Source organism: Phallusia mammillata, chromosome 8, assembly GCF_965637545.1.
Source record: "Phallusia mammillata chromosome 8, kaPhaMamm4.hap1.1, whole genome shotgun sequence".
Taxonomy (NCBI): Eukaryota; Metazoa; Chordata; class Ascidiacea; order Phlebobranchia; family Ascidiidae; genus Phallusia; species Phallusia mammillata.
In genome coordinates, this window is record NC_137259.1 from 3,890,484 (window position 1) to 3,918,168 (window position 27,685).

General features: G+C 37.5%; 3 protein-coding genes and 1 long non-coding RNA gene across 4 annotated transcripts; 2 read left to right on the forward strand and 2 right to left on the reverse strand.

Annotated features, from left to right (window-relative positions):
* The first annotated feature begins 8,266 nt into the window (after positions 1 to 8,266).
* Positions 8,267 to 13,332, forward strand: LOC145204642 (protein NLRC5-like). The gene is made up of 7 exons (XM_080077232.1): positions 8,267 to 8,394; positions 9,116 to 9,219; positions 9,736 to 11,040; positions 11,381 to 11,455; positions 11,880 to 12,115; positions 12,382 to 12,549; positions 12,925 to 13,332. The coding sequence occupies exons 1-7, from the start codon at positions 8,267 to 8,269 to the stop codon at positions 12,958 to 12,960; spliced, it is 2,052 nt and encodes a 683-aa protein (XP_079933358.1). The 3' UTR covers positions 12,961 to 13,332.
* Positions 13,333 to 14,989: 1,657 nt separating this feature from the next.
* LOC145205497 (G-protein coupled receptor GRL101-like) lies at positions 14,990 to 17,139 on the reverse strand. Its single transcript, XM_080078234.1, has 3 exons — positions 16,965 to 17,139; positions 16,684 to 16,895; positions 14,990 to 16,457 (listed from the first exon to the last, which is right to left on the reverse strand). Exons 1-3 carry the CDS (start codon positions 17,126 to 17,128, stop codon positions 16,165 to 16,167), a joined length of 669 nt encoding a protein of 222 aa, XP_079934360.1. The 5' UTR covers positions 17,129 to 17,139; the 3' UTR covers positions 14,990 to 16,164.
* Positions 17,140 to 17,194: 55 nt separating this feature from the next.
* Positions 17,195 to 18,118, reverse strand: LOC145204643 (relaxin receptor 1-like). The gene is made up of 2 exons (XM_080077233.1): positions 17,474 to 18,118; positions 17,195 to 17,416 (listed from the first exon to the last, which is right to left on the reverse strand). The coding sequence occupies exons 1-2, from the start codon at positions 17,762 to 17,764 to the stop codon at positions 17,195 to 17,197; spliced, it is 513 nt and encodes a 170-aa protein (XP_079933359.1). The 5' UTR covers positions 17,765 to 18,118.
* A 6,336-nt stretch (positions 18,119 to 24,454) lies between these two features.
* LOC145205395 (uncharacterized) lies at positions 24,455 to 26,190 on the forward strand. The gene is made up of 2 exons (XR_013853646.1): positions 24,455 to 25,152; positions 25,375 to 26,190. It is a non-coding gene; the product is annotated as an uncharacterized LOC145205395 (long non-coding RNA).
* Positions 26,191 to 27,685: the final 1,495 nt, after the last annotated feature.

The window sequence follows — 27,685 nt, forward strand, 5'->3', positions numbered from 1 at the left end:
AAAGCAGGGGTGTCCAACACGTGGCACGCGTGCCAAAATTGGCACACAAAGCATTTGAAAATGGCACGCAAGTTTTGGACATCTAGATGGTAAACATTAAAATTTGTCACGCAATTAATAGTTTTATATTGATTCTTTTTGGCCTTTGTTCTAACTTCAGTAAAGATGATCAGTATCAAGGTTACACAAATCCACTAAATAAATTGGTCGTTTTTAGACTTGATCCATCTACTTTTAGGCGCTTGAAATTCCAACTCTGGATAATTCCGGGCCTTTATGCTGTCGTATTATATTCCATGTTATGGATTCTGCGCTTTAAGCGACATGGTTAAACATGGTGATATAAAAGGTTTCTGGAGTATAATAAACAAGTTTACTCATTACTCGCGTTTGACAACATATTTTTTTCTACCGTCAAGACGTTTAAGACATGGTTTGAAAAAAGTAGGCCTACCAAACGTTGGCACGCGAGTATATTTTGAAACCTAGATTGTCACGGCGGTGCTTTCGAGTTGGACACCCCTGTATTAAAGCTTCAGAAAAGACGAAGACAACCAAAAGACCAAAATACAATTGGTCTTAAACATAGGGTTTTAGGGCTCTATGACATTAGGTCAGGACCAGCAGCTGGCTACTTCGCTCGCTAAGCATATTGAAAAAAATGCCGATACAAGTGCAAAGTCAGGCCCGAATCAAGCCCGTTTTTCATGAAACCCAAACAAGACCCGAACCCGGCCTGTGAAGTCAGACCCGTCTTACAACCAATACCACTAGTTTTATAAGAAAGTTTTTTTTTTAAAGTTACCTTTTTGATCACTTTTTCTTGAAACAAAGTTGGAAAAGGCAGTAAAACCAGAGTAGGTCACCAAGAAATCTTGTAAACAATTAAAGTTGATTACTGAGGTAATTTTCACAAAGCAGCTAATTTGTTTGTGGCATATCGGCCTTTCAAAGAAACCAGTTGTTCCCTAAGCTAGCATCGAACGCAAAATCAGCCATCTTTGAAGGTTTATTTATAAAAGAAAGCAATATTTAGAATATCTATTAATTCATGCAGGCCATTTCATCGTCAAATTGTGCTGCTGTGTAACTCATAGCGTTAGGAGAAAAACTATGTGTCGTCCCAACTGCGTTTTGTTTTTTATCACTTAACTTGCTTGTTGCAAAAAATAATTACGTAGCAAAACATGAAAGATAGACAGGAAGCAAGAAAAAAGGAGGCAGCACCTTGTGGATACCGATAGAAAAGAATGTTCTGTACATCGTCTTCTTCACATATCGAGTTAGGTGCATTACGAGTATGATGTGCGGTAAATCAGATTCAAATGTTTCCAACAATTTCAATGACCAAATGAATTCTCAACGACCATATAATGTCTTTTTAACTGCATTGCTAATCAATTATTAAAATGAACTGTGATGTTTGTGACACTCCAAACAAAATTATGTTATGTAGCATGTTACTTACACAAAACACGATAAATTTTCAAACCCAATCCAAGATGTGTTGGCGTCATCTTAAGATCGCACTCGTCTGCTGTTTTTGGAATCCCTTACCATACAGGATCACAGCCCCGAACTTGTCGCGTGACCGTTTTTATCGCTGTTTACTGCACATTTTTACCAGTCATTCCCGCTTGTTTTCGCATGTGATTTGAAAATTTGCCGTTTGCCAAAACCAACAAAAAATTGTGGGGCTGCTCAAAAATACGTAAGCCCAAAGCGTGCGCACTCTACACAAGGCCGACATGCCTCAACTAAATTGTCTGCTGAGAGAAAAGTAATCAAGCGATCGACTTGAAATTGCTCATCAGCCTTCTTGAGGCTTGTATCTATTTTTTACCGTCTTTGCCGACTTCGAATTCCAAAAAATGACTTTGTGACGTCACAATTACCATTTTAAAAAAAGGTCCTTTGGGAGAGGGGGCACTGTGCAGCGCCCTCCGGTGACATATCTACCGGGGGTGCATCAATCGACGGTAGGGGCCCTAAGGTTTCTTGCGATGGCTCCCGCTTGTAGCTAGCTCGTCGCAAAGCCGAGATGTAGGCTCTCAAAGATGACCGTTTTTACGTACGATTCTACACTTGGTAACAAACGGGTACGTACGACTCTACACAAGGCCGACATGCCTCAACTAAATTGTCTGCTGAGAGAAAAGTAATCAAGCGATCGACTTGAAATTGCTCATCAGCCTTCTTGAGGCTTGTATCTATTTTTTACCGTCTTTGCCGACTTCGAATTCCAAAAAATGACTTTGTGACGTCACAATTACCATTTTAAAAAAAGGTCCTTTGGGAGAGGGGGCACTGTGCAGCGCCCTCCGGTGACATATCTACCGGGGGTGCATCAATCGACGGTAGGGGCCCTAAGGTTTCTTGCGATGGCTCCCGCTTGTAGCTAGCTCGTCGCAAAGCCGAGATGTAGGCTCTCAAACATTCCCTCATAAGAATTGCTTTTCCTAATGCTGTGTTTTGGGAATCCCCTTTTGTGTTAATACATTAAAAAAGGAACCCATTATCGTCATAATTTCTCGCGCCATAGAAACATTATGATTCGTATGTATTTTTTGTTGTTTTTGGGTCAATTTTGTTGATTGTAATGTTAATTATTGTGAGCATTTGTGGAATTAAGTATTATTTTACACTAATTTCAACTTATAATGTTGTTTTTTATCAATTTAGTCTAATGCTAGCTCTCTTGTTGGTTTATCAACACTAATTTGTAATTTGGTGTTATACCTAACTTTTGTTCGGTAGTTTATTTCGACCTTATTGCAACAGTGGTTGGCAAGGCTTCGCATCAGTGACGTCAATTTTTTTATGTTGTTAAAAACAGGGTTAATGACGTCATAGATACGCAAAATTTTGCATGACGTCATCATATGACCTAAACTATGTGGTGACGTAATTTCATGATTTTGTGACGTCATTAACCTATGTACGTACGATTGTACACTAGACCCAAAAGATCATCCAATTTCTCACCCTGAAACGAAAACCTGCTTAAATAAGAAAATGAATTATTCAAAATTAAGGTAACATTTCAAAATTAAAATCAAACACACACTTGTACATTTTTATGGCTATGATGAAACTAATAGCACTATTTTTGATTTATATACCAAATTTTCAAATAAACTTGGTTGATAAAAAGTTATTAAAAATAAGTAATTTGCAAGTAAAATATGAAAAAAGTATTTCATGTTTTGTGGTACCTAAAATTACCACATGGTTTTCTCCACAAACCCCAAATGCAAACTATCGTCATTATTTAGGTGCTTACCCTGAATAGAATTAAATATGTTCCCTCCAAGAACTAAACCTTGAAAAAGTGAAATGACCACTGGTGGGTTTGGTAATAAAATTAGAACTTTTAGATCCTATAAACGCAGCTGCCAGCTCTGTTGCTTAAAGGCCAAATGTAAATAGCTTCATATCCTATTGGTTGACTTTGTGCTTATGTATTTAAACTTATTTTGTAACTTAAAGTTGGATTTCCTAATTTTTCACTATACTTATCTTTTGCTATGTTGTTTCATGTTTTTAGCGACAAAACAAATCATGTTGTTTTGTTTTCGGAATAAACACTTCATATGATACTTGGATATCGTGTTTCAACTGAAAAACGTTGTCGTTGAACGAAACAATGAACGGATTGTTACGTACACTGTCCTGAAGAATAACAAGACGATAAAATATTTAGGTTGTTGCTGCCAGCCATGATGCATCAACGAGCATGCTATTTCGGCAGTTTTTGTCATAAATAATCGACTTTTTGACGTCCCATACGAGACGCCTTCATCGGGACATGATCAAATGTCAGTACACAACAGCAATGCAAGTTTTAGTTGGTAAGTGCATGATATTGTTCTACGTTACATTTTTTGGCTGAGGTTGTTATTGTTGTAAAATAGGCTTTGGTCGTGTATTGCGCTGCAAAAACAATCGTGTAGTGGAATATAGAAAATTGCAGACTCTTACGAACCTTGTGCTTTAGTTTAATTCGCTCCAGGCTTGGTTTTATCTTCGAATGATATTTTGATCATGTGCTGGTGAACTAAACTATAGTCGAAAAGGGAGTGTCATTGGACAAGAGTTTAAAAAGCATTGGACGAATTGCCAAAAATATTTTGTTTCATAATAACTTGCAATACTTTTTAACCTGGGAAGAACGACGCGATTGTAACGTAGTCTCGTTCTAGAATTGTTTTGGCTATTTGTCCAGGAACACAATGCTTCTTTGCCACACTGGCCGGTTTCAGTGAGTGCTGCAGTGTTACTCAAAGTTACTGCAGTAATTGACTACATAAACGTATAATACTGTTTATTAGCTTTAAACAACAGAGATCGACACTGTAAACAACAGAGATAGAAGTCCTGTAATGTAAAATAAAAGTTAAACAAAGCGTCAAGTAAACGCGAAGACTACAACTAAGGAAAGCAAAAAGAAAATGAGAGACTTTAAAGTTTAAACGGAACTAAGGAATGTAATTAAACTACGCAGGAATACAAATAACCCTTAAGGCAGTGGTTCCCAACCTTGGAGGAATTCCCCGCTAGGGAGGTATTTTATGAGTTCAGGGGAGGAATTTCATGAAAACTGTAAAAAAATACATTGGAAATGTTACAGAATATTTTTGTTTTTACATTATTATGTCTGTTATAATTTGGAACCGGTTGTAAAGGATTCTGAAATGGACATCCCTAATTATAAGGTCTATTTCAAATTTGTATGATTTTTGATGTTATATTTGTTTTTCTTCTTATGGGGAGGAATGAAAACTTCGAAAACGGGCAAAGGGAGGAATTTAACAAAAAAGGTTGGGAACCACTGCCTTAAGGCAAAGAGTGAGCAAAATACAGAGATGAGCCCACGAGCGTAAATTGCTTAGTAGCTCGCTGCAGTTACCAGTAGCATTTGGCAATTGGGCGAAGACCAGCAGTTCTATAGATACAACATCAGTCGTTGGCCTTTAACCAAACTTTTGCTAGTTTAGAACAGTGGACGGTAAAATCTATATAATTTGAACTGAACCAGTCAGATGTAGGTAGAAGAAAATAGGCTACGGTTGACTATATGTTCCTGTCAATACAAAGGAAACTCTCAAATATGTAAAAAAAAGCGGTCATATATTTTGCGCCTGTGATGGATTTGGCTTGGATTGCTGTGAGTCATCTTGTCACAGGCTTGTAACCATTTTAATTATGTTCCAACCAAGGGTTTTAACTTACAATGGTGTATTGTTTTAAAGTTTAAAATGGGGCAAGCTTACGCCAAACTAACAAAATACACAACAACGCTTAGCTTTTAACAAGGCAACCGAGTGAACTGTTCATTATTATGATTAAACCACTGGCCCTTGGGGCTAGTTAGGGTCTTGTATGTTAGTTTGTTTCATTTTTATCCTCGGTGGTAACTGCTGAATAAGTTAGGCTTACAAACAGTACGAATCAAATTGGTTTTAATTTGTAGAAAATAGAAATTAAACCCAAAAATGGGTATTAATTGCTGTGTATTTTGTTAGTTCCGGAAAAGTAAAGTCATGTAGGACGGAGATAAGAATTTTCAAATTATAGTTCCCTCACAATTTGTTGTTGTTTAGGCACCAATTTTCCCATCTATATGGAGTAGAGGGCTTTGTGCCAATTTACCATATGTGCTTTTTTATAAATCCAAATTAAAAATAGAATCAACCGTATCATTTATGACCTCCCGCAAAGTCCTACGCAACGCTTGTGACATATAGACATAAGATTTACTACCAGACAAACAGTTGTGTTACCACTGCAGAATAATTAAATAGTTTTTTTTTATCAAATTAGTTCTGTGCGTTTTAAAGTTTCCTCAGCCGTCGTCACCAGCCTGCCAATCAATTAGTGACTTTTGTCTAGAGTAGAAAAAACGATAATGTTTTGAAAATCATAAAAGAAGTTGTGTTCGTAAAAGATTCGGTTTCTGCCGAATCGTAACAAATTATTTACCGGATGTTCGGCCGAATGAGCCATTTTTACAAAGATCCGGAAAAAACAAATATTAAGTATATAACCAGTTTAAAGGTCCTAAAATTTAATATTCATAGCCTAATGCAGTAGTTCTCAAACTGTGCGTCGCGACGCCCTGGTGCGTCGTTTCAATTTTCCAAGGGCGTCGCAGAGGCAGAATAATTCCGTTTCGTGACTTTTTGTTGTTGTATCAATAAACACAACTTTAATAATAAGTTTCCTCATTACCTTTTATTTGCTGGTGCGTCGCAAGTCCACAAAACTTTTCCAGAGGCGTCGCAACAAAAAAAGTTTCAGAACCACTGGCCTAATGCATAAAATGTTTAAAATACCGCAGATAAATTGCTGACGTTGGAAAAAATTACAGATTCAAACATGTTTACTGTCCCAACGTAGAACAATAGTTTTAAAAGATAGTTTTGAATTTAATTGTTTTCTCATTCAACAAATTCATTCCGAAAAATGTATTAGGCCTTTTAAATACGATTACGATTCATTAACAAATCTCAATTTACAATTACACCTGTGAAGGAACCTATTTGATTTTGCCGGAGTATTTTAGGAAAATGGCGCTAAATTTGCCGGTGCCCAATTGAATGCCGGCTAGAATGTTTTTGCAAAATGTAATACGAGCCACTTAAATAACAAGGTCGCAAAACCCTGATTTATACCTAACAAGTTCTTTCAGACAAGTTTCATGTATTCAATTACTGCAGCAAGGTGTTTTGCTGACGTACAGACAAAAATACATGATACAAACACTTGTACCCGGCAGTGTAAAGTAGTGTCGATTGCATTTTGTTCACCAGCCGGTTGTGGAATTAGGGCCAAATCGTTTGGGTGAAGGGGCGAATTAGTTTTGTGATTTTGTACTTTGCTTTGGTCTGTCATCTGAGCAATGCCATTGTATTTTGCAAATGCTCGGTTTGGATGAATTAATGGACTTGAATGAACCCTTCACAGCTGGTATTCTGGTAAACACAGTAAAGTAGATGTACCTTCTGGAACTCGATAGCCCCTATAGGGTGTTTTTATTTTTACTTCGCTTTTCAATGGCTTTAACCGGAGGTCTCGGATTTCAAAAAATCCGAAATATTTTAGCTAAAGATCGGTAGCATTGTCAATACTGCGTATAACAATATTTCTGTGTTGAAACGAAATACTTGGTTGTAATGTCAACAAGTGGCCATTAACTGTGAAAGCTGTGTTTCCCTGATACTTTTAAATTTGAGAATATCGCATTGTTCATAGATCCTTTCGACAGACATCCTTTTTTATTACTCCTTTAGAACGCTGTACCTGAGTTGCAAGTCGGGTCGGGTTCGGGCCGGGTTCCGGCTTAGGTTTCTTCCAAAAAACGGGCTTAATTCGAACCTGAGTAGACACACTTTTTGAATAAATTTAATTAGCTGAGTAGCCAGTTACTGGGCCTGACCTATAATGTCAAACAGCTCTAAAATGCCTTGTTCTAGACCAATTGTCTATTGTGTTTGTTGTCTTGGTCTTTATCATTCATTGCGTTTGATGAAGCCCTACCGTTCTGGTGGGCGAAACGTTAGCAAAAATACAAGTTTTTAAAACAACGACAATTATTTTGTTCAGAGTTACACCAGTTGAACGAAATATTTGTTAAATATGCAACCTGGTGGACGAAACGCCTGTTCAGTATTTTCTATTAGTCTTTCCAGAGGCTTTAAACCGATTCGGGTTCGGACCGGTTTTCGGGCTTGTACTTTCAAGAACGATTCGGGTTCGGACCGGTTTTTGGGCTTGTACTTTCCGGTTCGTGCTCCAATTTCATCCCGTTTACAACTCTGCGCTATACAGAAACACACTTTGGACGAATTACCATTTTAAGGCCTTTCCCATTTTTTTCTGTTCTAAAAATTATATGCCTGTATTTGTTGTCATGTTTAAATGTTTACTCCGATATTGTACATGTGATTTTATGTATGTAAACATTTTGTGTTATTTGTTTCGCTCACTGCATTTTTAACTTGTTATCGAGTTTGTGCAATCGCTTGTTTCACAAACATTTTACAAAAATAATAGTTTGTGTTTGATGTCGTCTTACATTTTTGTATGTAGGCTATCCATTTTGAAAAAACAAAACCTATGTAGTGCCAACCTTCATTGGTCGAAAAGGTCTGGTTAGAAAAATGTTAACATGTCTTTTTTCCTAATATAGCCTATAGGACTTAAGGTGTAAGTACCGGGGTAACCGGACTTATGTCTTTTAAATTCTGTGTCAAACAACTTGAAAATGGGCGAACCAATCAACGCAGACGAAAATCCCAACGAGCAAGCTGTTGACAACATACAAGTTAATCGGCTTGAACGTGCAACTCATGTCGGACATGCTGACTACATCGGTGTTGTCGAGGTGAGTGAGTAAGTGTACGAGTGAGTGAGTTAGCAAGTCTGCGATTGAGTGTGAGTTAGCGAGTCTGCGAGAGAGTGTGAGTTAGCGAGTGAGTGAGTATGTGAGTGTGTTTGAAGGTAAGTGTGTGATTGAGTGAGTGAATTTTCGAGTAAGTGAGCAATTATGCAAGTAAGTGAGTGAGTGAGTGAGTGAGTGAGTGAGTGAGTGAGTGAGTGAGTGAGTGAGTGAGTGAGTGAGTGAGTGAGTGAGTGAGTGAGTGAGTGAGTGAGTGAGTGAGTGAGTGAGTGAGTGAGTGAGTGAGTGAGTGAGTGAGTGAGTGAGTGAGTGAGTGAGTGAGTGAGTGAGTGAGTGAGTGAGTGAGTGAGTGAGTGAGTGAGTGAGTGAGTGAGTGAGTGAGTGAGTGAGTGAGTGAGTGAGTGAGTGTGTGAGCGTGTAAATAAGTGTGTGAATTTGCGAGTGAGTGTACTAGCGAGTAAGTGAATTTGCGAGTTAGTGAGTGTGCAAATGGGTGAGTCAATGTGCGAGGAAATAAGTGATAAGTAAGCTGCAGGCAGTGCACACCGTTTCTATGTCTTGTCGAAACAGTGTGTATACTGTCTGCAGCTTATTTAGGACAAATACGTTTTACAAAATATATATTAGAATTTAAAAGTAACATGGTGAAAGCCAAGATCCTAGCTGGAACCTAGACTACTTGTTTACAACAATCGTATTCTTCCTTTATTCAAGAAATCTAAATGTTGGAGTTCACCATCACCACCATGCTCCACAACAACAAGCCAACATTGAAGCTGATCATTTGATACCCACACCGTCCTCCTCCCATCAACATGGTAACATTTGTAAAGTACAATTGTTAGAAGCGTGGTACAGGTTTATATAACAGTCTATACTTGTATGTTACCAATAACGTAGGTTTGTGGGTGTGTACAACTCTGTGAATCATTTTATTATTATCCAACGTATTCCACTGACAAATTAGGATAATTGGTATTCGATTATCCGAAATTGTCTGTGGGTATCATCTGTACGGTATTTTTTGGATGTTTAATGTGCCACTAGTTGTCGATTAGTGATCGCAACTACATTAAAACACGGTCGGTAAAACTTAGGGTCCAAGCTGCACAAATCGGCTCATCACGAAAATATTGAAGAACTGTTCTTTTTTAGAAAAAGAACGACTAAAAAACTAGCCGATTTCACAAGCATTCCCATGCGGCAAGGCATAGGCTAGCTGGTGAATTAAGTCTAGCCTGCGTAGGGATTCGAACTAACGACTGGAGTCTTTTATGAGCTCGCGTTTTAGGCAACCATTGTACTTTAATGTTAATATTACCAAACTTTTACAGAGAGAACGCTGAAAGAATCAGCTGATGTGATTCAACAGCACCAACTAAAAAAGCTTGGGTCACAGTCAGTTCTTCGTGGTTTAAATGTCAATCGTACAGAACTTCCTGATGTAGTTCAGGTCTTAGTAGAAAGTAACATCTTTGAAGTAAAAGAGCTGCCAAAAAACGAGCCCTTTATTGCCTCAACTCAGGAAAAGAAAAATAGAAAGTTGGAGACCTCCAATATTATCCCCTTTAATAACCTACTTACTACAATGATTAGTGTTGGTTTTCTGGCTTTAGTTGGTCCACCAGGTTGTGGAAAAACCACTTTGGCAAAGCGATTGGCAAAAAGTGCCAATTTCTTTGTCATTTTTCTCAGATTTATGGATTTAGGTTATAACTTGGTTCTTACTCCTCGGGAGCTTTTGATCGATTTCCCGTTTAAGGACATCGATCAAACCATCCGGGATAATGCGTTTGAATGGATGTTAAAAAACCAAGATAAGTGTGTTTTTGTTTTTGATGGTTATGACCAAAGCTCCTGGGCGCTAGGAAAAGAAAACCCTCCTGATGTTTCTTATGAAACCTCTTTGCCCATTCAACAGCTTGTTGCAAATTTCTGTTGTAAGAATTTTTTCAGGAATTCTTTACTTGTTTTTACATCTCGATACCACACCATTCGTTCCATTCCATCGCGAACCTTGCGACCCAAAACCGCAGTAATTGTCGGTGATCTTCCAACAGATGGCATGAAAAAGTTATTCCTGGCTTATGCCGGGGATCAGGGTGATAGATTATGGATAACCTTGAGCAGTAATGCACCTCAGTTGATTGAGCTTTGTCGCAATCCTTTGCTGTTGCAATTCGTGGTTTTTGCTGGTTTACATGGAAATGTAAACAAAATTAACACAACGACCAAAGTGTTTATACACGTTCTACTCCAGTTAGAATACTCCAGTCACAAACAGGGTTTAGCGTTCAATGAGCTCGTAAAACCGCTCGGCGAGATGGCATACGATGCAATGGTTCGCCAAACAGTTGTATTCACTCGAGATGATTTAAACAGGGCCGGTCTTAAAGATGTGAACGTACAGGATTTCGTCATCGAGATAGCCTTTTGTCCAACTCTTTTCGACGGCGACAATTCCGTGTTCTGTTTTACTCACCAGATGTTGCAAGAGATGTTTGCAGCTTCCTACATCTGCAATGTCATGCCCGATTCGATGTTCAACCAAATCATTCACCAGGTGGTCTACAAAAGCCACTGGTCAATGGTTCGACGCTTTACATGTGGACTTTTGCTGAACGATGAAAGCAAAAATAGTTAGTGGATTTTTTGTTTGAAATATTTAATGTTAAAAATGAACTTTTGTGTACCAGTGCCATATCGCAGTTTAAGTAGCACAAGAATTGTAGGCGTGCCGGCAACTGGGATCTGGTTCTAATCCATTTTTAATAAATTTTCAAGCCAATTTTAATCAAACTTAACGCACCACCGACCAGAAAAGCCCGGCACGACTTACAACCTTTAGTATAACTGATGTAACCAAAGTCGGCCCGACTTAAAACAATAAATAGCTGTGCTGTAACCAAAGATAAATCAATCTTATACTAATTGAAGTATTTTTACAAATCAATGTGACCTGTTCCTTGTAAATTTCAGGCAAAACTGACCAGTTTCGCAGTGAACTCATCAAATTTATTGACACAACAGCCCTGTCAAGGAATCAAATGCTAGGTAAGATTTTAACTGTTGTCGTTTTCAACAGGTGTCGATGGTGTAAACCTGTAAACCTAGAAGAGCTGTCTAATTAGAAAAACAAGTGTATGTATGATACTATTGGAGTCGCAACGTTTAAAAAGACTTAAAAAAAAAAATGTAAAAATGAAAAAAAAATACTAAAAATGTTTCTATCGAATACCCTATTCCAACACAACATGTTAATGTTAAAAGGTAACAAGGCATTTTTCTCAGTGTTTGGGTCCTTTCAAATGTATTAAAATAGACCAGGCTAGAACCGGCTCATAATGCCTGACCGGACTAACAACCCAATGTTCATAGCTACACGTATATGTCCTGCACATATATATTTGAATTTGTTGACTCCCCTGCCTGTGAAATGCTTTTTCTCAGCGCTTTTCTTTGTGTGTATTTTTGCTAGATCTTTTGACTGACATTCAAGAGTGCTCGGATGAAGAGAAGGATATCCTTGCAAAGTATTTCCCTTCGCAATTTGATTTTTTCTCCACGCCCATCACATCCAGTGCTTTGCGAGGCTTGGCACAAATCCTCCCGAGATTAAATCGACCTGTTGGTTCCCTAAATTTTAGCAGCTGCAACCTGACCTGTGCTTCTTTGACGCTAATTTGTGCCGGGATCAAGGAAATGAAACATGAGGTTTGTCTCGCTTTGTGTACGTTTATTTTGTTCACTTAACTAATATATCTCAACTTGGGTTCTACATAACGTGGGCCAAACCAATTTAAAATGGACAAAATTGCGCAGAACTTATAATAGTTACCTGACATTTTTTACTTTTTGAATCATTAAAAAAATACTTCAAATAATAAAGTACACACTTCTATAGCTGGCGTAACTGGTCACGCTTTTACTTTTTTACTCAATTTCTATTTTGCAACAACAATTTCGGAATCTTACACCAGGTACATAACCTTGATCTACGTGACAACAAGTTCGGAGATGAAGGGATAAGGATCATCACTGGTTGTGCAAACCATCTAACAAAGTTATGGGTCGAAGGTTGCGGAGTTTCTGACGATGGAAAGCTGATTATAAGCGATGAACTCGAAAGAATTGGAATTCCTAAGAAAGTTAGTCCTAATTGTCGTTAAAAAATATTTACCACACTTATTATCTGAGAAGAAAAAAACTGGTGACAAAGAAAAATAAAGTCATTAGTTAAACCTATCATGTTGTCAATAGGTTTTTATCAGTGGTGGGATTCATTTTTTTTGCCAGCCGGTTCTATCACAAAAGTCATATTTTTCAGCCGGTTCTATTACAAAAAGTCATATTTCCATTGACAGTAACCAGTAATGCTAACCGGTTCCTGATCTCATAAAATTTCGTGAGACGGTTCTATAGAACCGGTGCAAACCGGCTGAATCCCACCACTGGTTTTTATGCTGTTAAAAGCTATTGATGCTTAAAAAGGTTTTAACTATCTGTCCTTTTCTGTGTTTTAGCAAGCAATTCGTGTGGCAGAAACGTTGATCCGATAAGGACAAGGACATTTCTGATGACACTTGCAAATATGCTTGTATATTTTTGTCAAAACCATATGTCCCCAATTGCAAAGAACACATAGTGATATTATTGTGTGACATAACCCGTGTTATTGAATTTGTTGGTTAAATTACCTACAGTCATGCTCTTGCCGTTGTTTCTTCGAATGTTTCTTATAGTAAATTTTTCCTGTTTGTGCAATGTATATACTTTTCTACATGTTCTCATCCATTTTGATTCTTGCGTTATGTTTGTGTTTATGTTCATGGTTTTCTGTACTTAACTTTCCCTGCATGTATATTCGCGCTTTTCCTTTTTTTATCTTTTGATAATACGACATGCAATCTTCTCAGTATGTTTTTCTTTTAACACGACTTCTTCATGACTTCTATTGAACTTAAAATTCTCCTTTTTCTCTTTACATTTGCACAGTTCAAGTCACACGCATTAGTACTGGTTGTTTTGGGCACGTAGTTGTATGTTTTCTAGCAACGAAACGACTCCGATTGTTACATTTAGGAAATAAACTCTTCATAAAATAGTAAGATATCATGTTTCAACTGAAAAAACGTTGCCGTTGAACGAAACAGGTTGTCACAGACATTCCGCTGAAAGTAAACCAGAAGATTATTTGTTCTCTTGGCAATGTTACTACAAGTTTGCCTATGCTTCTTGTACCAGTAGGCCAAGTTAAATAAAGACGATTCAAAACGTCGCAGTGTTGGGTGTAATCAGTGGTGGGATTCATCCGGTTCGCACCGGTTCTATAGAACCGTCTCACGAAGTTTTATGAGATCAACTAACCGGTTAGCAATACTTGTTACTGTCAATGGACTTGTAACAGAACCGGTTGAAAAATATGACTTTTCTGATAGAACCGGCTGACAAAAATTTGAATCCCACCACTGGGCATAATTGTTGAACTGTTCAGAGAAGTAACGGCTTTGCAATCAATCTGCTGCAGGCGGCAGTTAAATTAGGTCATCTTTCCCAAGGCTGATGTATTAGGTTGTTTTGCGATCATGTCAAGACCAGCAGTTTCACGAAATAAACCTAAACCGTTCAGAGTGGTAACATTAGCCTTTGTCTCAACATTGCGAGGGAACTCTGAAACAGTAAAACTCTTGACTCAAACAAATCAGTTTTAGCCAGAGGATTTCAGGTATTTCACCTCAATACTCCTGGAAATACAGAAAAACGTTTAAATCAGATTTGATTTGCTTGGATTTCTTTTAGCCATCTTGTTACAGGTTTGTTACCTTTTTTCTTTTTATTGTTTTAATGCTTGCTATACTTCTAGCTCAATACTATTTTGTGGCAATTAAGACGCTCACTATACATTTTGAGCGTTTCTTTTGTTATTTTTTAAAGTGATGATGTCATTTCAGGGAAATACGTACATTCGTTTACCGAAAACAGGCGGATTATGTTGTGGATAAAACGTTAGTAAAAATACAGCTTTAAACTTACGCCATAGAAGTAGTTCGCTTTCACTATACCTCATTAGCTCTAAAACACGAACGAGCTGAGATAACACTAAACGGTTTTCACGAATAAACTTGGCATTGCAGTTGGAAACAGCTCGCAAAGTTTCAGATTGTTCAGGTTAGCGAAACCGAAATGACAAGTTGGTTACGTAGAGAAGTAAGAAATTAACTACAAACAGATGTTTAAAGTTATCCAGTAATCGGAAAAACTGATGATGTTGTAATGAAACGTAGCACTGTCATTACAAAAGCATACACGGTTTGTAACAGAATATAAAATGTCAAAAACGGGAAAAAATACCCTTGAATTGATTTTTTTGAGACAAATATTTATTTTCCTGGAAACTTCGGTTGGTAAATATATGATTGACATTTCCATGTCTGTTGTTCCGCATCAAAATTCAAACCGAACGGTTTAGAGTTTATTTTTGGCACACAATCTCACATCATGTCACGCAAGATGTTAATTTATCACATAAATACGTATTGTTTTGTACTAAGAAAATGTTCTGCAAAGCAGGAACATAAGTACCCCTTTATAGTCATGTATTTTGTTTAAGTGTTACCGTAATTTTGCGTCATTACGTTATTACATTGTTTCACATTAGTCACCTGTGTGTCACGTATTGTCTCTAATTGACCAAGTTTGTTTATCAAGAGTTGTTTAACTGTTTAATAGCTTCTCGGTACATTTTTCCATTATACGGGAATTTAATCCCCGGCACACTTTGCGTTCACCACACCTTTTTTTACTCCTCCCCTGTCGTTGCCTTTCGCAGCATTCCGGCTATAATCTCAAGTGTAACCATCTAAAGAAAGCCTCTATAGGGCGATGATAACTGGCCAGTGGGTTTCGACCACGTGACTCGTTAGTTTTCTTGTTTCTTCATTAAGCCTGTCGGGAGCTTTTTTACGTGTGTTTTCAAGCCCTTTGTCAACTTGTCTTGAATTTTGTGCTGCGCAGTGAATTTTCTCAATATCGTAAAGTTTTGTATGGTGTTTTTAAATAACGACAGTAGTACTAGGGTTTTCGTGGCTAGCCTTTAGTGCAGTGTTCGAAGGCTTTTGGAAACCATTAAATTGGGCGCCACACAAATTGGCGAGCACGCCAGGACACGCAGTCACGCAGGCGCGTTCATAGCACAGGGGAAGGGCTCTGGTTCTAATTGATTTTATTATGGATTTTAAATTCGGTGACAATTGTAATACTTTTCTAGTGCTATTTAACTCATATTGCGCAAGTGTCAAGGCTACAGACGACTTCAAACGAAATTTGTTGTTAACCCACGTCGATGATGACTATTTGTGGGACCTGAGCAAAGGAACAGGCGACGTATACCAATTACCTTTTGGAGACGTTGTGAAAAGGCAAAATCCCGATGAAACAGCCCCGCGAATTTTACAGCTATGCGTAATGAACTCCTAAATCGTGCGCACGGGCCTCGGGAAGGTGGACGTGCGTTTGTTTATGCCCTGCAATCATTTACTGATCGCGCGTACCCTGTCCAGGGTGAAGCTGCGGTTAAAAATGAAGTCTTATTTTTGGCTTTATTATGCGACCTTTGCGATCACCAGCTTGCGGCCTCGTTAGGGCGTGAAACCATTCAACGCGACTTTTGCAACGCAGCCAGCAGAGTTGCCGACATGGACACCCCACCCCATACTTTGTCTATCCTACAGAGTCGTCAGGTTCTTTCCAACCTATGCCATCTTTTAGAGTGGGGTTTGGTCCGTAACTATCACGTTCACTCGTCGGTCGGCTTCTGGCTGTCGACGTTGACGAAACTCACGCAAACGCTCCCGAATATAATCGTAGAGCATTTTCGGTGCGTTTGAGTAGATGAGAGGGTTAAGGGAGCTGTTGATGGGAAGCAGGATTATTGCCGAAATTGCGTAGATCACAGGAGGTACAGTTGCTCCGCCGAAGTTTAAGAAAGCCATCATCGAAATTGGAATCCAGCACAGAAAATCAGTGAAGATCAGTCGGATGATTTTCTTTTGCATTTCTGGCAAACGCAGAATAGTTTCATTGTGTTGTTTTTATAGACCAGGGGTCACTAAACTTTTATCACTGCGGGCCGGATTAGTTTAATTTTTTGATAGTTGCAAAGTTATCAATACGATTTGGCAAACCAAAAAATGTGGCCGCGGACCTGATGAAATGACCTCGCGGGCCGGATCCGGGCCGTAGTTTGGTGAACCTTGTAATAGACAAACACTCATTAGGTTTACCTTGGTTTTGTTTTTCCGCTCTTGGGTTTCTCACCCTCTCATTTACTTTCCTGCCACTGGACGTTGACTTTTTGTAAATCCAAATGTACGTCACTGCCACAAATAGAAAAGCCAAGAAGTTGAGTATGATGATACCAAGTGAAAATCCCCAAGCCTTGTCCGTTGGTTTCACGTAAAGTTTGCTGATACAAACGCTGTTGGTGCTGTAGTATCTACAAAAACTCATCGAGTGGTGAAATCATCAATTATTGTACAACACGTAAGTACTTGCAACCACATACCCGAAATATCCTGCAATGTCAAACATTTCAGTGTAGTTATAATCTTTGAGAAAATCTATAAAATCCGTCCAGGAATAAACATTTTTTAGCTTCACGATTGCAGTTTCATACTGCTGGGAATCGTTGAGAGTAAAATTGTGTTGAAAATTTACAAATTGCTTCATGAAATTCTCCATGCCTGCACAAAATACGAAAATGACTTAAACCGATTAAAAAATAAATCATACCTATCAGATAAACCCATGCGCAAAAATACGTAAAACAAGCTTACTTGAAAAGTCAACTGCAGCACTTTGGAAAAACGGATTTTCCTTCATCCACGCTTTGGTTTCAAACAAATGTTGGAATTTGGATGTAAGAGGAATAAATGCCAGAGCGAAAGAAATTGACCACGACAATAGAATGGTAAGTATGACAACTTCAAGCTTTGGGTGTAGAGATGCGTTAAAAGGCTGCAAAAATAGTTTTAATGAAGCATAGATGTACATGTACACAACTAGATTACTCACGTATTTTACAGCAAAGAGTCGAAATGATGTCAATAGAACCATTGTGAACACTGATGTTTCGCTGGAAAGCAAAACCAATATTCCCATAGTAGTGCAACTTCCACTTGACCTCCAAACAAGGTCATTGGCGCAATAATTTCCAGAGTAGTGAACACCAGCTGCACCCAGCATGAGCAGATAAACTCCCATGAGCAGGTCAGAAACAGAAAGATTAAGGACAAGAAGATGGTTGGTGCGAAATGCGGCTGTTTGTGATTCTGTTGTCATCAAAGTTTTTGCTTCCGTAACCATGACGACCTGTGATTGCAAAATTCATGTGATACTTCATGTGCTATTATTTTTCTCGGTTGTAAACGGGTCTGAAACTGGAGCCCGAACCCGGCCCGAATCCGAAATTACAAGTCCGAAACCCGGCTCGAATCATTTTTGGGAAGCCCGTTTAGGCCGGAAAGTTTGATTGACAGGCCTAGACGTTTAAACCTCAGGAAAGACCAAGACAACAAACACAAAAGACAATTGGTCTTGAACAAGGCGTTTTAGGGCTGTTTGACATTAGGCCAGGTACAGCAACTGACTACTTAGAAAAAATACTGACACAGAGTGTAAAGTCAGGCCCGAATCAAGCCCACTTTTTTAAGAAATTCAAGCCCGAACCCGACCCGACCCACAACTCTGTACTATTTTGCATTTCATGCGGTATAAGTAAAACAAGTCTAAACATGCCAAATTTCCAAAGATTGCAAGAAAGCCCATGATCCACACAACAGCTCGTAAAAATGGATTAGCAATTAGCTCGTATCGCGAGGAGAAAATGTTATCATCTGTTCTAGTCGACTTTGATGGACATTCGTCGCTCCAGTCAGAACAATCTCCAAATCCATTGAATTTCTATTGGTTTTCAACATTTGTAAGTTATGTTAAAAACTGTAAACACCCAACAGTCATTTAATGTAGTAATACTTTTTCCTTTTTAACAAAGAGTGGTTGTTTGTTTTCGCAATAAAACCTTCCGTCATTCGTGCAGTTTTTTTCGTCACTTTTATCATCGCAGTTTATAGTGAAATCACAAATATCTGAGTTGCTAATGGAAACCTGAAAACAAAGAATAATGTTGCAACCAAAAATCATTACCTTATAATATAGCATACCTTAACTCCATTTAACACTGAACAATAGAATCTATCCTGCTTTGTACAATTTTCAGGTGGTTCGTCACTCTTGTCTTTGCAGTGGACAAAACCGTCGCAAATTTTTGAAAGATATTTCTTTGGTATTTCGGATGCAGTTTCGTCACTTCCGTCTTTACAATCGATGACGCCATCGCAAACCTTAGAATGAGGGATGTTGACTCGCCCGTCGATCGTAAGACATTGTTTGCGATGTTTGCAAAGACGAGGGTCCTCATCGTTAGTGAAGAATCGACCATCAATGTAGACATAATGTACACAATCTATTTTCCCGTTGCACAACAGTTCGGTGTTCGAATAAGTGATTCCCTTTCAAAACAAAACATCAACAAATGTGTCGATAAAAACAGCACAAACTTGTTTTCTTACATATGTTACAACAAACAAGCTTGGTTTATGCACAGGGTTGCCACTCCGTCCTTATCTCTAAGATTTGTCCTTATTTTGAAGAGCAATGTCTTAGTACAACTTATTGTCCTTATTTCTAGGAAATGTTCTTGTTTTTGACCTGAGTCCTTATTATGTCTTGTTTTTAACAATTACAAGGAACAAAACGTAGTGAAATGACAGTTGAATTCCAGCTACAGTTAAAGTAAACCGAGACCTGAGATGTTGTGGGCTACACGTACGAAGTATTTTCTACAAACAAGGAGTTGCTGAAACAGATTGTTTTTGGCAAAATACGTAGCACAAGATATGTCATGGCTCGTGTAAATGCAAAGATTTGTTTAAAACCGTTTGCTCCGTTTCATATAAAAAAAAATTGCCAGTTGTCCTGATTTTGGAGTCCATGTCGATGGCAACCCTGATTTTAAGTAACAATCAGTTTTATTTTAATTCCACGCAAACAAACGATGATTAAACGACAAATTTGTCATAAAATGTCGGTTCTTGATCCAAAGAAAAAAGAAGTCCTTAAACTGCGACCTACGACCCGAACCGGACTTTTTTTGCCAATTTTCTATCAACATCGTAAAATGTATTGTCTTGCAGCAATGATAACATTTGTTTACGGCGAGATTAAAACTCTGAAGCATCAATCGTGGAAGTTATGTGTTATTTTAGTGCGATTATTTACATTGCGTGGCGAGTACCAACTAACTTGTCTCCAAACATTAAGTTTCTCTGTCGCATTAAAGCGGAAAGATTTAAATCTAGAATAAATGCAAAAACATATACCACATTTTTTCTTATGTCGTTAACTATTTTGTTTATATGAATGGTTTTTTTTTCGTTTTTACTGCTAAACACCCAATATCAAAAATATTTTCGCAAAAATTTCTGTAACAAATATGTACTGCATTCAAGTGGATAGATTAACATCTAGAACCAGAGCACAAAACAATGTAACATAACTTATATACTTACGTATGGAAAGTTATTACAATCCCAACTGAAATTTAGGTTGGTGTCGTTTGTTGTTGAGTTTGAGCAACCGGCCTCCACGCTCTCATTGCCACTAAACATATTCACATTATTTACCACACAACTATTTACTATGTCCACGAATTATACCAGTGGTTTTCAACCCTTTTTCGTCGCGACCAATTTTAGCAACCAAATGTAACTTGACAACCTTTCAATTTTTTTTAAATTTATTCAATTATCACTAGAATAAACTCTCACTTTGTGAAAAAAGAAAGGGTCTGATTATAAGCTTGCTGGCCTGTTTCGGACAATGATATGCGACCTTAAGAAAACTGTTTTCATACGTACATTGAAAACTGTCCACAATTCTTCACTTGGGTCGCTTCGCAAAGACACTCATCGCTCTTATCAGGACAGTCGATGACGTCATCACACACACTTGACCTTGAAATAATCGTGGGGTCGTTTATGCACTGGAAGCACAAACTGTGATTGAAGGCGACAGACGGGAAACCGCGAATATCACTGTAAACCAAAGGGAACAAGTAAAAATTCTGGTTGAATCGCTGGTGTTACTATCATTTGAAAATACTTGGGATCTTCTTTTAGTTTCTCGTCAACCGATGTGAAGCAGAAATCAGTTGAATCGTCGCAATCCTGGATGGTATCAAACAGAAGCCGCTGAGGCAACGTACACATTTTGCCGTTTCTGACACACTTGAAGCCGTGCCCGTTTGCTCGGGGCAACGAAGGGCAGTTGTTACATGGATCGCCATCACACACTGATGAACGCTTCCAGCAAACCGATTCCGAACACCAAAAGTGGGAGGGACAGAGATGCTCACAGGGGGAATTTCCATCACATAGTGTATATGCATCGCATACGTCACTATTTGTCAATGCACAGGAAGTGCTGGTTGGATCCAGTATATTGTGACAAACTCCATCAATGTCGAAACAATCACATCGTTTTCTTGAAATAAACAAATCGCATCTTTGCTACAGGATGTTTCTCTAAATCACAGTACGCCAGGCCCAAGGCGTCATACCGAATCAGCCGGTCGCTTAGCATACTCCACCATATGACAAGGCTTAGTCTAGAGTCTAGAAAAAGACTAGAAAAAAGACTAGAAAAAGTCTCCTGTCGTGGCTTCGAAACCCACCGAAAAAAAGGCGAAAGGCGTATTTAAGTTTTATACATGAGTGTATCGCTGGTCTGCATAGACTCTTAAAAGCTCTGATCCCAGTTATGAATTTATGTTCATCTTAACAAACCTACCTCTTATGCTTTGTTACAACTTTGGGGCTTTTACATATTTCAGGAACTTGTTTGTCACATCTGGATTCATCGCTCATATCAGGACAATCTTGGACGCCATTACACACACTGGATCTTGCAATAATCATTGAGTCATTTTCACATCGAAAGCACAATTGATTGTTGAATGTGGCCGACGAAGATTGACGAAAGTCTCTGCAAACGCAGTATAATAGTTATACATTTCAACAAATGAAAAATCTATATTACAGAGATGTTTGAATTTACAGAACGGGTGCAGATAAATGTGATGCGCAATTTACTTATATTTACTTATTTATTATAGAATTAGTGCGCTTAAGCAGTAGTGGCGTATATTGGATTTAAACTTATAACAGAACTCTGATTTGTAATTGTCTGTGGCAATCTAACGCTATAAGTATCTCGTACATATTTTTCGAAATTTATGTGTAAATATAGGTTAGACACCTATTCCGTGTTTGACGATTTAAAATAGCCTAATTTGCTGAGCTGATGAATTCTTTTAACTTAACAAATCTAATCGTTTTACGCTTATTGCATTTTATTTCAAAGTTACACTAAACAACCAAAAACAAAACAAAATAGTATTAAACAGAATTTGAAGTTTACCTGGAATCTCCATTTTCGGGAGTAAAACATAAATCTAAGCCATTGTCGCAATCTTTTACTCCGTCCCATAAGAACATTTGCGGAAGTAAGCACATTCGGCTGTTCTTGACACATTTGAAGCCGTATCCGTTATTCCAGTGTTGAAACGCAGGACAGTCATTGCAGGGATCGCCATCACACACAGTCGAACGCTTCCAACAAGTTGCATTCGGACACTGGAAGGTTTGGCATATGCCACCACAAAGTTTTTTATCCTGACATGGAATGTCCCCTTTGCAATATTCTTGTCTTCGTATTGCACACACTTTGTCGTAATGGTTAATCATGTTGTTGCAGCTGTAAAGGGCAAATTTTGTGAATTTAAAATGACAAAAATTCAGTTAAGTTGTATATAATTATTGACGAAATCCGTAACACTAATATCGATTAATATTAGCATGACATACACGTAAAACTGTCATTATTCACTCGAAATATAACTGTTGTGCAGGATTTGGGTATTAAGAATTTTTGCAGCTTCTTAGATTAATTATTATTCAAAAAACATATATTTTTTGTAGATAGTGATAAAATTTAGATATGAATAGCAAGCAAAGTTTATCTTTCCATGTTATCGTCACTGTTAATTGTACATTGTAAGTTTATTTAGCAAAAAAACTACAAATCAAGATAATCTATTTTTAAGTATGAAATAAAGCTTTTGTTATCATAAGGCATGAAATAAACTTTTGTTGATATGTCACTTTATAATTTATAAAACAAAACAGAAAAATATAACGTTTACCTGATGTAGGCTGATTCTAAGTTTTCAGGGAAGGTGGAAAATGTGACTTGTTTCTCATCACTTCTGTCATGGCAGTCATAGTAGGTATTGCAAAAATACCCAGCAGGCTTTGCTTGCTGACTATCTGCTGCATACATCTCATCGCATTCGAACCCTGCAAGAAACACAAAATTAGCCGCGGATTGTTGACGTTGTGTTACATAACAGTATACGTATTACGTACTACAAACCAGTTGCCAAATTTTTAGCAAAAACAAATGTGCAAATGTTACTAGTAAGTATAAAGCGTTTGATTGACTAGTTTAAAATTCTATTTAAACGGTTAAAACAGTTTTCATAAAAATGTCAGCACTTTGCGAAAAGACAGTTATATTTTTGTACAGCAAATAAATCGTGTGCGTAACAAGGAAAATGCACTGACGCCATACCACACGAGAGCCGTTTGCTTTACATAGGTGGCACTAAGAGCACTTGCGCTAATTTAAAAATATGTTTCTGTTAAAATACTGAAGGTTAGGACCATTTGTTTTGGAATAGGGTCTTGTATCAAAAAATTGCATTAATTTTTTTTTACTTTAAACCTACTGAAATAGTTTCTAATACTAGACCTGTTCAACAGCTATTTCAAATGTTCAGCTCTTTGCGCCTCTTATCGGTATTTAGCAAAATTTCGGCTTACGTGAGTTATGGTGTGACGAAGGTGTTTGGCGGACTGTGATAACAGCTCAGCTTAAAGCATTAGGCAATGGTTATAGGATAGCATGAGCAATATATTAATGTAATATTTTTCATGGTATTATAAGAAATGCTACCACAATACTTACTGAGTAGCCTATATGCGCATTGATACACAAACCAAGTTTTTAAGTACGCATTTTATGAGACTTGCAAAAGACTGGACACTAGTGCCAAGCCAAGCAATTAAAACACACTTGGCCACATAAAAGCTCCACGATTTGTTTCGTTTAATTTTATCATGATGTTGGCATTCCAAAACATTTTGAATCAAGTTAAGGTTGGTCTGAAGACTGAGTTAATTTTATGTTAACTTACATGGACCCTGAGCCTGATAAATAGATGTAGCGGGTGCGATGAACAATATCAATATTGCAGCAACAAACGTCATGAAGAAATTTCTAAACAAACAAACATTAGCAGATGTTGTTAACATGTTATCTCTTTACTAGTCATTCAAATTAGTCATTTTAAAAACATGATTACATAATTCTGTTTTAATGTTCAAAGAGGCACTCACTTTTAAACTCCCAGTCCTAATATTTTAGTTGACCTTTGTTAAGAAAAGAAAAGAACAGAACACTAAAAGTGGATTTTTTCCTAAACTGCGTTAAATGTTAAGTATTAAAATAGCCTGAGTTGTCTTGTTTACTAAACTTGTTCAACTGGCAGTTTGTGTCATTTAACGGTCTGTTTATACTTTTTTATACATTTTTTTAAAATTATGTTTTCTTCTTTTTAAATATTTAATAATTTTGCGACAAATGGAATAATTGACATTTCCCCTGCCCCGCTCGTCAGCAGATTTCCTGCAACGAGAAAATTGACATGTCATTTATATTTGTATCCTTGTGTTCATTTTAAAAATATGTGAATAAAACAAGTTTTTCTACATAACATGTTTGTACTGTGACGAAAATATTTACACTAAATTTCAGTTGGAAAGTACACTGCTCGTTTTTCTTTTTCTAGTTGTTTTGATTGTTTACCAAGCTGTATCTTGTCATGTTATTTGTGGATGCCAGTGTTGTGAATCAGCCGGTTCGCACCGGTTCTATAGAACCGTCTCACGACATTTTATGAGATAAGCGAACCGGTTAGCATTACTGGTTACTGTCAATGGACTTTTTGTAACAGAACCGGCTGAAAAATATGACTTTTGTGATAGAATCGGCTGACAATACAATTTGATTCTCACCACTGGATGTAGCCTAGACCACCCGATCCGTCTGGAAGTCCCCGATTAAGATCGGCTGTGTTACGCAGAATAATGCGTTTCTTATCGGGCGGGATTAGAATCTTTAGAACCTGTGTTATAACACAGCCCGATTGCGGACGGTTTTATCGGTAATGGCAGTGGAGCATTAAATTTGTTTTTTATTGGCAAATATTATTTTTGCTGTGATAATAATCGCAGGTAAATTGGGTTTTATATCAAAATGGCAGTTAATTGTTAAATAGCAAGACAAAAACAAATGCATTCTAAGCTGTGAAATGAATATGTTAAACACTAAAATGAGCCAAGAATCAATATTGAAGTACCTGATTGGCATCAAGGTTCTGGCAATGAAGCAATGCAAAGAGACCTTTCAGTGAGAAGAATTTCCAGTTCTTACCTTTATATGAAGCAAAGTGAGGACCAGCACACTGTCATATGAGGGACTTGTAGATTGGATTTGAATTGAAATGATTCACAGTAAGTGGCTGCCTTGTTACTGCCTTTCTAAACTCAACTCTTTCTGTATTTCTGGCTGATGTTATTTTGAATTTTAGCACAGTTAAAACCCCCAAAATTGAATATTAACTCTGTTTTATAACACTTGACTGCTTATTGGTGACTAAACTCAAGCCTCTTTTGTTTAACCCATAATTGTCAAGTCAAATGAGCATACACTTTATCTTTATTTTTTTATTGCAGTTCACCATCTGGAAAAATGCTTAAAGCTTGAAAAAATCAACAGGAACATTCCATATCAAAAAAATTGAAGAAAGTCTTTCATTGCGGAAGAATTTTGTCAACAAAAACAGCTCTCTCTTAAAGTGTCAGCAAAATCATTGATGTATACAACCTGTTACTTGCCTCACAGGAGAAAATTGTATGTCGAGATATGCACCACATACTTTAGTTTTACATGAATCAAATCGGAATATGTGTTATTTCTTTTCCACTGTTCTACCTGCCTGCAAGTTTATTTATTAGTTCTTATACCCAAATTAAGAATTTGTATTCAAACATTTGTAGGCGTTGATATTATTTTACCTCCATGGTGATTATGGTCTCATGTAAATTCTGAGAATGTTTTGCACTCTGATGTAGAATCGGACAGTAAAAGTGATTCATCAGACATCAATTGAGAACCTCTAGTTTTGACCAGTAGTCTGCATGATAGCATGTTGTAACAATTGTGTGGTTCAACCTCATTTTCACATGATATCCGGTTTAATTTTCTTGATAATTCAGCAAATCATTACATTTTCAGCTGTACAATATTGTTTCACCTTTTGTTTTATTTTAGTCTGTTTACTTCAATATCCTTGTTTAGTATGTACTATGCACTTGTAAATGCACTTTTTTAACTGACCAATCAACCAATTGCTGTGAATGTAATTATTTATTCTCTTCCCATTTATTTCTGCTTTCATATAACTATGGGACTTAACTTGAAAATGTTGAAGTGTGGAAATTGGGTTCATAAGGTGCTTTTTCTATCAATAAAGTGTTGTCCTCACTGTGCATTTGGTGTTTCATCGTTTTCATTAGTACAGGCTTTAACGTGTTTGAGACCACTAACGGCTTGAGGTATATGGAAACGGTTTTTACACGGCAACTCTAAACAACATTCAGCAAACGCTTGCAAAATATCGTTAAAATCTGATCATAACGTCGAAAATGAGAGGCGCACATCATAAACGAATACATGGCATAACCGCTTTAAAAATGATTTTTGCGCTGTCGAATTATGTAGCTTATAAAAGCTCCAGATGACAAACGGTTTGAGGTAAACGCAAACGGTTTTTACAGGTCAACTCTAAAATACATCCAGTAAAGCCATACAAAATATCGTTTAAATCTAATCATAACCTCGAAAATGAGAGACGTGCATCATAAGCGAACGCAGGGCATGACCGCTTAAAAATGATTTTTGTGCTGTCGAATTATGTAGCCTATAAAAGCTCCAGATTTTAAACGGTTAAAGATAAACACAAACGGTTTTCACAGGCCAACTCTAAAATACATCCAGTAAAGGCATACAAAATATCGTTTAAATCCGATCATAACCTCGTAAATGAGAGGCGTGCATCATAAGCAAATGCAGGGCGTGACCGCTTTAAATATGATTTTTGCGCAGTCAACCAATGGTATACAAGCTCCAGATTTTAAACGGTTAAAGATAAACACAAACGGTTTTCACAGGTCAACTCTAAAATACATCCAGTAAAGGCATACAAAATGTCGTTTAAATCTGATCATAACCTCGTAAATGAGAGGCGTGCATCATAAGCGAATGCAGGGCATGACCGCTTCAAAAATGATTTTTGGGCAGTCGACTAATGTAGCCTATAAAAGCTCCAGATTTTAAACGGTTTAAGATAAACACAAACGGTTTTCACAGGTCAACTCCAAAATACAGCTAGTAAACGCATACAAAACATCGTTTAAATGTGATAATAACTTTAAACCGTTTAAAATCTGGAGCCTGTACATGCTATATGGGTAGACCGCGCAAAAATCATTTTACAGCGGTCATGCCCTGCGTTCGCTTATGATGCACGCCTCTCATTTACGAGGTTATGATCAGATTCAAACGATATTTTGTATGCCTTTACTGGATGTATTTTAGAGTTGACCTGTGAAAACCGTTTGTGTTTATCTTAAACCGTTTAAAATCTGAAGCTTTTATAGGCTACATAATTCGACAGCGCAAAAATCATTTTTAAAGCGGTCATGCCCTGCGTTCGCTTATGATGCACGTCTCTCATTTTCGAGGTTATGATTAGATTTAAACGATATTTTGTATGCCTTTACTAGATGTATTTTAGAGTTGACCTGTAAAAACCGTTTGCGTTTACCTTAAACCGTTTGTCATCTGGAGCTTTTATAGGCTACATAATTCGACAGCGCAAAAATCATTTTTAAAGCGGTTATGCCATGTATTCGCTTATGATGTGCGCCCCTCATTTTCGACGTTATGATCAGATTTTAACGATATTTTGCAAGCGTTTGCTGA

What these genes read in the sequence shown, in the direction of transcription:
- LOC145204642 (XM_080077232.1), top strand. Translation starts at nt 8,267, where the DNA reads ATGGGCGAACCAATCAACGCAGACGAAAATCCCAACGAGCAAGCTGTT. An exon ending in GAACGATGAAAGCAAAAATA is followed by an intron (nt 11,041 to 11,380) that starts GTTAGTGGATTT and finishes TGTAAATTTCAG; the next exon opens with GCAAAACTGACCAGTTTCGC. An exon ending in GTCAAGGAATCAAATGCTAG is followed by an intron (nt 11,456 to 11,879) that starts GTAAGATTTTAA and finishes TATTTTTGCTAG; the next exon opens with ATCTTTTGACTGACATTCAA.
- LOC145205497 (XM_080078234.1), bottom strand. Translation starts at nt 17,128, where the DNA reads ATGAAGCAATTTGTAAATTTTCAACACAATTTTACTCTCAACGATTCC. An exon ending in GACATTGCAGGATATTTCGG is followed by an intron (nt 16,896 to 16,964) that starts GTATGTGGTTGC and finishes GAGTTTTTGTAG; the next exon opens with ATACTACAGCACCAACAGCG. An exon ending in AGCGGAAAAACAAAACCAAG is followed by an intron (nt 16,458 to 16,683) that starts GTAAACCTAATG and finishes TGCGTTTGCCAG; the next exon opens with AAATGCAAAAGAAAATCATC.
- LOC145204643 (XM_080077233.1), bottom strand. Translation starts at nt 17,764, where the DNA reads ATGGTTACGGAAGCAAAAACTTTGATGACAACAGAATCACAAACAGCC. An exon ending in GACTCTTTGCTGTAAAATAC is followed by an intron (nt 17,417 to 17,473) that starts GTGAGTAATCTA and finishes CTATTTTTGCAG; the next exon opens with CCTTTTAACGCATCTCTACA.